The sequence below is a fragment of the Python bivittatus genome, unplaced genomic scaffold (genome assembly GCF_059951505.1).
Source record: "Python bivittatus isolate LINGU-HERP-01145 unplaced genomic scaffold, Pbiv_v1 ctg000090_np1212, whole genome shotgun sequence".
NCBI classification, from domain to species: domain Eukaryota; kingdom Metazoa; phylum Chordata; class Lepidosauria; order Squamata; family Pythonidae; genus Python; species Python bivittatus.
In genome coordinates, this window is record NW_028277046.1 from 6,351,217 (window position 1) to 6,359,601 (window position 8,385).

General features: G+C 67.8%; 1 protein-coding gene across 1 annotated transcript; it reads left to right on the forward strand.

The window, feature by feature from the left end:
* The first annotated feature begins 1,972 nt into the window (after positions 1-1,972).
* Positions 1,973-6,883, forward strand: FBLIM1 (filamin binding LIM protein 1). The gene is made up of 8 exons (XM_088136964.1): positions 1,973-2,121; positions 2,957-3,128; positions 3,365-3,498; positions 3,975-4,080; positions 4,189-4,358; positions 4,508-4,686; positions 4,894-5,011; positions 5,314-6,883. Exons 2-8 carry the CDS (start codon positions 2,963-2,965, stop codon positions 5,428-5,430), a joined length of 990 nt encoding a protein of 329 aa, XP_087993090.1. The 5' UTR covers positions 1,973-2,121; positions 2,957-2,962; the 3' UTR covers positions 5,431-6,883.
* Positions 6,884-8,385: the final 1,502 nt, after the last annotated feature.

The following is an 8,385-nucleotide window of genomic DNA, read 5'->3' on the forward strand; positions in this document are numbered from 1 at the left end:
GCCGAGGGTCTCTGCAGGGACCCTCCGAAAGGGAGCCCTTTCTGCCCCCAGGCCTTCTCTGGCTTGCCCTGGGTCTCTTCAGTGCTGCGTTCGGCCAAAGCGCCCCCACGCCACAGGCCCTGGGGGGCCTCTCCCCCGGCAGATCCGCGGGTGGGAAGCCAGGCTGCAGCCCAGAGAGGTTTCGCTCGGGGGTGTGTGTGCAGGTGAGATCGGATGCCTTGTGAGGCGTCCACTATTCCTCCCTCTGCCCCCAGGGGTGCAGTAGACAGGCGTGCCCATGCCCTGCATCTGCCAGACGAATCTGCCAATCCCACCCTAGCGGAGAAGACGGGTGGCGTACGTATCCCTTGCTCTCTAATAAGCGGCAGCAGGAATGTCCGTGAGTGGTGTGTTGCTTGAGGCCAGCAGGGGGCAGCGCTTAGCCAACGTGGGTTGCTCCGGAGCGGCAGCAGGGCCAGGCTGTGGCCCCAGGCCGGAGTGGGAAGCGGGAGGTGGCCTTGTGGCCAAAGAAACCACACAGGCGTGTCCGTGGAGCCGGCGGGAGCTGGGCTCGACTCCTCTCGCTCCAAGCATCCCGGGCCAGGCGGCTGCAGCTGGGAAGGGGAGAGCCGGGCCGCTGTGGGCAAATGGCCTGCCTCGCCCCCTCCTCTTTTCCTTTCCCCGCCCTGGGGCTTTCCAGTTGTGAGATGTGCTCCGGAAAGCTTTGCTTAACGCACGCTCGGATCCCAAGCTGTTGCAACGAGCTGGCCGGTCAGCCTTGCTGGTGTGAGAGCAAAGCCAGCTGCCGCTTCCCCGGCAAGTGGACGGGGCCGGACGGCCTTTGGGCTGGTGAGAATCGGGCCCACGCGCTCTTGTGCGGGACGTGTGATGCCGCCGGTCATCTGGGCACAATCGGGGCCCGGCCTCTGCCAGCCGATGAAAGCTCCCGGCCTGCCTGACTGCAGATGCAGCGGGACCCCCGCTTTTGTGGTGCTCAGCCAGCCACTCTTCTCGGGCCCAAATGATCCCCTTTGAAAGGGAGGTAAGTGGACTGGCCCCTTCTGCGCTTTCTGTTGGCAGCAGCAGTGGCTGGGAGGGGCAGGCAGGCTGACCTCCTGCCACGCCCGTGCTCGGGATCCGGCTCAGCAGCTGATCCCCCCCATAGCGTTGCTTAAAGGGTGTCAGCCCAGCACAATGGGCCCGGCGAAGGGGCCAGTGACTTTCTTGCATGGTAACAGTAGCTTGCACGTCTCCCTGCCTTTATCTTCCTGGGAACAGGGAGGGGCTCGTTTGAGACGTTTCCTCCAGTTATTTTCTTGGCTGGGGTCAAGGGCCGTTGATGTGACCGTTGTTCCTCCTGTTCCTCGAGGCCGTTCCCTGTGGCCTCTACAAAGGGCCAGTTGCAACTGACAAGGCCTTCCGTCCGTCCGTTCAGCCTCCTTGTGATTGTAGCTAAGAGGCTTTGGAAGACGCCCCCCCCCCGCCCCCACCACCAGTCTCTCACAAAAATGGGGGAGGGAGGAGGACTTGCCTGGAATGCCAGAGGTCCACTTTCCTCCCACAGATGAATCGCTTGGGGAGGGGTGTGACCGGGCCCCCTTGCTGAGCCAGGCAGCCCCAGCCCGCATCGTGGCCTATCTGGGGGGAGGGGGGCGGTTGAGCTGGTCCTGCCATTGGAAACCGCCCCAAGGGCGCGTCCTCCCACGCGGCCCAGGAGGATGGGAGTTGTTGCCTCCCGCAGAAGGCATCGGGAGGCGGAGGCGGCTCCGGATGACCCAGATGCGGGGGGGGGTCCCGCTTGGGAGGACCGACTACCAAGGCGGCGGGCCGCGGGGCCCCAACCCCATCGGCGCGGGGAAGGGCGCTCTTAATCGGGGGAGGGAGGAGGCGGAGGGGGCGGCGAGCTCCAGCGGGGAGGCGGAGCGCGGGAAGGCCGGGCAGGTAAAGGGCCGCTTCCCGCAGACGCCCCTCACCTTTTATGGCCAAAACGGCGCGCGGCGGGGCGGGGCGGGGCGGGGCGCGGCGGGGCTGCTCGGACCCCGGCTGGCAGGAGAAGGCGCGGCCGGCGGGAGCTGGAGCAGGAGCAGGAGCAGGAGCAGGAGCCCTCGCCGCCGGCCTGCTGTCTCCGCGCTGCGGCCGCAGGTGAGGCCGAGGGCGGTGGCCAGGTGCGACCGACCCCGTTGCCCCCTGGCCTGGGCGCCGTCCTCGTCCTCCCAGGGCTGCGGCCGGCCCGGGGATCGTCTCCCCGCGGAGCCTCACGGCGGGCGGGCGGACAGGAGAGCGCCCGGGGAGTCTTTGGGGCGGCTTGGGGGGCCAGGGCGCCCTCACCTCGGAGATGCTCTAGGGCGGCCCTGAGCCCGGGGGTCGCACGGCGCTCCCTTAAGCCACCCCCCCCCCCTTTCCTGCTCAGCTGCTTCCCTGGAAGGGAGGCCGGGATTCCGCCCAGGCAGCGCAACGCTCCTTCCGAGGGGACCGCACGGCCCGCAGCGCTTCTAGCGGAGTCCCCGGGTGGGCTGCCCCCCGCTCCCCGCCCCGAAGGCCCGTCCTGCCGAAGGAGGGAGCGCACTGGGGCTCCGCGTTGTCTCCGCGAGAGCAGCCGGCGAGGAAGGGGAATCCCCCGGGAGTCAGCCGCCAGCGCCCGCGGCCCCAAAGCTGTTCCTGGCCCGCCGGCCGGGCCCGATTCGGGAAGGGCGGGGAGCGCGGCTGGCCCCCGCGTGCGGCGCCCCCCCCCCCGTGCTGGCAGAGGGCGCTTGTGGGAGGCTGAGGGCAAAGTCTCTGCGTTGGGGGATCAGAGGGGTGTTGGGAGAGGAGGCCAGCTGGTTCTCTGGCACTCCTGCCCCTTTGGAGCTCTCCTCTCCTGGCAAGGCTCTGCTGCCGGGCGGGCTTGGCATGGGGGACCTCTGGGCGCAGAAGCGTGGCAGAAGGCCTCCTGGGCTTCCCTTGACCCCTTTCCTGTCTTCTTTCCGCCTCTCCTCAGGTGGGGATGATCTCGAACAAGGGGGAGAAAACGCGCGTGGCCTCCTCCATCTTCATCACCCTCGCACCTCCCAGGAGGGACCACGGTCCTGCGAAGACCCCGCCATTCCTTCCCGCAGAGCGGTGGGCCCCTGAGGAAGAGGGACGGGGGCCCAGCAGCGCTCCCCGTGGAGGTGAGGTCCCTGTGAGCGCTTGGCCCCGGGCTCCGATTGTGATTTCAGCCCAGGGACCAAGACACATGCGGGAACCCCCAGCCTTGCGGGTTCCCAGGTGGGGGGCTTTGAGGTTTATATGCTACTTCGGGGAAGCTTGGGCCCCTCAGGCTCTGATCTGAGAAAGGCCCAGCTTCAAACCCAAACCAAGGGCCTCCCTCACCTTGAAGTCATGTGCTGCTTCTTCCCCACTTCAGGTTCCTCTGCCCCGCCGCCTCCCGTTGTCCCTTCTCTGTCTGCCCTGGGCGCTCTGCAGTCCGCTGCCCTGCCGGTGGAGACCCTGGGCCCCGATCTGCAGAAGGAAGCAGCCGCTTCACCCTCCTCCCTGCAGGTGATCCTCTTTCGAGAGAAGGCAGACGAAGCCCTTCAGGTTCTCCCTGTTCTCCAGCCTTTTCCGACAAGGAGAGCAAGAGGAGCCAACAGCTGGGTTGGAGGGAGAAGTAAAGTAAAGCTTTACTGTATGCGCAAACTTTTAATACAACGGCATGCGGTCTAGCAACATCCTGGATCCTTCACCAGGATCCTTCCTTTTATTCACACCCCCTTCAGGCACACTTTGCAGCAGCCTTGCCATCTTTAAAAGCTTGGCCTTTTAAAGTCAGGCAATTTGGGGAGGCGGCTGTCCACAGCCCCCTCCCCGGGGTCAAAAACGGAAGGCTCCTGAACCTTGAAGGCGGGTCTCCCCGTCGCACAGCAACAGCCGCGTTCCTGCATCTCCTACGGGGACTTCCTTGAGATCGACTGTGAAATCTGCTTCGCTTTTCAAAGCGCTCAGCTTAACCGGGGCCGTTGTTTTCTGCTTTCCAGGCTTCTTCTGTCTTTCTGAAAGAACTGGGGCAGCCTCAGCCGGCCTCGCCCAATGGCTGGACGGGCGGGCGGGCGGAAAAGGAAGCGGGAAGTGCTGCGGCGCCAGGTGAGGTGCCCCTCTCCGCACCGGGGGGGGGGGGGCGTGGCCCGGTGACTTGCCCTCGGCTGACCAGGCGATCCACCCGCTCACGGCCGGCTTGGTCCCTCTCCCCAGATGCCTGTGCTTTTTGCCACAAAGGCATTTCTCCCGGCACACTCGCTCTGGAGGCAATGAACAAGCGGTACCACGTCGAATGCTTCGCTTGCCGGACGTGTCAGGGCGCTCTCGCAGGGCAGCGCTACTACCAGAAAGAGGGCCGGCCGTTGTGCGTTCCCTGCTACCAGGTAAGGCCTGGGCCCGGATCTGCCGGAGACCTGGACCCCTGCGCTGGGGGCAGGGGGAGGAAACGCCTGAGGGGCTCCCGAGATCATGCCTGTTTGCTGTCTTTCTGGGTCTTGTGCCGCCCCTGCCCCTGCCCCTGCCCCCACCCCAGAAGACACTGGAGAAATGCGGTGCCTGCCGGGCATTAATCCTCAGCGAGATTGTGTGGGCCCTGGGGAGGGGATACCACCCGGAATGCTTCACCTGCGTGGCCTGTGGCCGAGAGATTGGCAGCGACACCTTTGCCGTGGACGATGACAACAAGGTGCATTGCCTTCCAGACTTCTACAGGTACGGCGCTGCGGGCTCTCTGCCTCTTCAAGGGGGCGTTTTGCTCTGGGGAGGGGGTGCTTTGCATGAAACGGAGTGCAGGCATATTGAAAGCAGGCGAAAATCCTCAGCTTGATGAAGCGCTGAGCACCCCCACCCGGCGGCCAAGGAGTTCGAAAGGTCCCCGAGTTAAACGGGAATCGCCGTCTGGGCCTGCTTGCCTTCCAGGAAGTTTGCGTCCGTGTGCGGGGCCTGCGAGCAGCTCATTATCCCGTGCAACGGGAGGGACACCTACAAGATCGAGTGCCTGGGGAGAAGCTTCCACGAGGACTGCTATCGGTGTGAAGTAGGTCTGGGGAAGCTTGGGCCGGGCTGGGGAGGTGCCTTGGAAGGCCAGGGGAACCGTCTTGGCCGTGTTTGACAAACGCGACCCTGCTTTGGGGAAAAGTCACTACGCATCCCGAAGCTGCCTTGCGGAGGCTCTTGCTCAGGAGAGTCCCAAGCTGGGTTTCAGTGACCAGGGGCGCACGCTTTTTTCTCCCCTGCGGTGGTGTTGGGAAAAGGGATGAGGGTTTCAAAGCGCCCCTCGCTGCAGGTGAGCCCTCCGGGGACACGGCAGCACTGACGCGCGTCTCTTTTGGCCCACAGACGTGTCAGGTCTTGCTGTCCCCGGAACCCACGGAGGACGGGTGTCACCCTCTCGGCAGCCGCCTCCTTTGCCGAGCCTGCCACGTCCGGCAGACCAAGGGTCGTCCTGCTGAGTAGACGGATGCTGACCTCTTTCGGAAGCGGGACCAGGAGGGCTAGCCCGGTGCTCTGACTCCCCCGCCCCCGGCTGCCCGCCTGTGAGCCTTTTTCAAACGTTCTTCTCCGCTGGGGAGCTGGGCCAGGGACAGAGAGCAACGTCCTCCTATTTGTGAATGAGACTTGCCAGCCTTCCACCAGACCAGAGACACACGCCCTGCCCTTCTGACGGCCAGCCGGGGATGGCGTTCCGGCTTCCTTGCGGCTGGAGGGGCCACGGGAGCGCCGGGCTGGATTCGGGCCAGGGGTTGTCCATCGGTGGCGCGGTCCCTTCCCAAGCAGAGAGAGGAGAGGGTGGGACTCTGCTCAGCAGGCCACCGTTAGGATGCGGCGAGAGAGGAAAGGGGCCACACGGAGGGTTCGGCGGTGGGGCGCTTGGGAGGCCAGAGCGGGCATTCCCTGGCCGCGTGTGCTGGCTGGCGGCCCTCCCTGCAGTGCCCGGCCTGAGCCAATGCAGGAGATCTACGGAGGGGGCAACCGTGGGCCATCCACGTGCACTGCTCTGACCCCACCGCGCCTGACCCCGGCTGCGCGTGCTCCGACGTGGCCCCTTTGAGTCAAGCCCAGCGGCCAGGAGACCCAAGGAGGGCTGGGCAGCCGGGCGCCCGGGCAAAGCAGGCGGCTGGGCCTCAGCGGACGTCCTCCCTTTAGTACGCATCTCCTCCACCAGGGGGCAGCCCAGCGCCCAGGCCGATCTGCAGTCCTGGGAAGGGAAGGGCCGGGCCGGGCGGGATGAGCCCCTTGGCTCTGCGGCCTTTCTCCACAGGGATGGGCGGACGGACGGACGGAGCCCCTCGTGGCGGAAGGACCTGGGGGCTGTCCTGCGTAGCAGGGCCCATGTGCCGCCCTTTCGGCGAACCTCATTAAATCTGGCAGACACGCCAGGGCTCTTTGCTTTGAATCTCGGGTGCCCCGGGGCGACCGCTTAGGCCTTGGCAGGGCCAAGAGCCGGAGCGGCGGCAGAGGGAGGAAGGCCCGGGCCCTGTTCCCCATCGGGCGCCCCCTCTGCGCCTTGGGCTGTCCCTGCCTCTGTCTCGCCGGAGGGGAGGAGGAACACGCTCCGTTCGGGGCAATTTCGGGGGTCCAAAACCTCAGGGCCCCTTCCTCGGTCCTCCGGAGCTGGCGAGGGGGCCGGGCCGGGCCGGGCCGGGCCGCGCCGGGCCTCCTCCCGGTCTTGCTCTGGGGACGGAAAAGCTGGGCCGGGCGCCCTCCTCGGATGCGGGCCCACCTGGGAGAGGCAGGGCCTCGCTGCGGGCTTTGGACTCCCCCAGCATGCGCTCCTCAGCCCAGCTCTGCCCTCCTCGGACAGGCTGCAAGCGGAGCACCAGCTGTGGTTTATTTGTCAAAGCGCAGAGCCGCCCGTCTGGCAAGTGTGACTCTGGGCAGTGTGCAATAAACAAGAATTAAAAACAAAACTTCTCGCGCCTTCAAGATCCTACGGACAACAGGGCCATCTCAGGGCTCCCGCCAACATGGTATCCCCAAGCTCGACAAGGGAGGGCGGGGGCCAATCTCACGGGGGGGTGAGGTTGCCCAGGGCGGGTGCCAGCTGGCCGGGGGGGTGGGGAGCGGCCCGCTGCCTTTTAGGTCCAGCCGGACCCCCAAGCGCGGGCCCCCTCGGCGCTCCTTTTCCGCAGTCGCCCCCCCCGGCGCAGCGAGCGGGACGGGAGGGGCTGCTGCTGCCGCCGCCGCCGAGCCAGCCGGGCCGCGTCGCCCCTGCCCCTGCCCCGAGGGCCCGGCGCCCCTGCTGGACGCCCGAGGAACCGCAGCCGCGCGCGGGCGCCCCGGTGTCACAAAATGGCCGCCCGGCGAGGCGAGAGCGACAAAATGGCGCCCGCACCAAAGGCGGGGCGGGGCGGCCCTTTCCCCCTCGGCTTCCAAAGCGGGACCCGCGCGTCGTCCGGAGGCCCCCGATCCCTCTGCGGGGGGGGCGCCCCGAGAGGGCGGCGTGGCTCTCGGGCGGGGGCGGAGCCCGGGGCTCCGTGGCGCCCGGGAAGGGCCTCTCGGGGGGCCCTCCCGTCCGCGCGCGCCCTCAGGCGCCCGGGCGTCCCATCCGGCCCCGCGGGGCCCTCGGCTTGCCCGGGAAGGCGGCCCCGCACCGGGCGGGCCCGCTCGCCGAGCCTCTCCCCGACGGCGTTCGAGGGCGGCGGGTGGGAAGGGGATCCCGGGCCCGCCCGCAGCCCCCGGGAGCGGAGGGGGTCGCGGAGGCTCTCTGGCCACGCGCGGGCGGAGCCGTCCTCGGCGGGCCGCCCGTTCTCTGCGGGACAGCAGCCTCAGCAGAGCCGGTCCAGGCGAGGGCTGTCGCCCCGGGCAGCCAGGAGCTTGGCTGCGGAGCACGGGAGCTGCAGTGACGCCTGGAGCCCGCTGTGCCGGGGAGGGCTGACTGGAGGCTGGGAGGGGCTGACGGGGGGCCGGAGCTCAGGTCAGAGGAGGGTAACGGAGGACGCGTATGTTGCGCGCACAACTGTATGCCCGGACGCGGCGGTGCGTGTGCGTAGACACCGAGGCGCGCCCGCTGAAGGGCCCCCCTCGCCCTCCGCTGACACTGACACTCGCTGACGGGGGGCGGAGGCGGCAATGCCGCAGAGCGCATGCGCAGATGGGAGAAGCGCGAGAGGCCGCGTGCCGAGCATGCGCATTCACTGCCGAGAGGCGTATTGAGGACAGAAGGATTCTCTCACCGCCCCCCCGCCTGCTCGAGCAGCCTCTCCTCTTCCCCTGGAAGAAAAAGAAGTCTCCAGAGCGCTTGCGCACGCCGTTCCCTTTCGCCCCCCTCTCCCGCGGTCCGCCGCGCGCCTTCCGCCGCCCAATGGGCAGCGCGCCCTGGAGCGCGAGGCGGGTGCGCGGCGACGGATTGGCTACGGCGGCGGCCGAGCGCGCAGGCGCGGTGCAGGCGGCCGAGCGGGCGAGAAAGCG

What these genes read in the sequence shown, in the direction of transcription:
- FBLIM1 (XM_088136964.1), top strand. Translation starts at nt 2,963, where the DNA reads ATGATCTCGAACAAGGGGGAGAAAACGCGCGTGGCCTCCTCCATCTTC. An exon ending in TGCCTTCCAGACTTCTACAG is followed by an intron (nt 4,687 to 4,893) that starts GTACGGCGCTGC and finishes CTTGCCTTCCAG; the next exon opens with GAAGTTTGCGTCCGTGTGCG. An exon ending in AGGACTGCTATCGGTGTGAA is followed by an intron (nt 5,012 to 5,313) that starts GTAGGTCTGGGG and finishes TTTGGCCCACAG; the next exon opens with ACGTGTCAGGTCTTGCTGTC.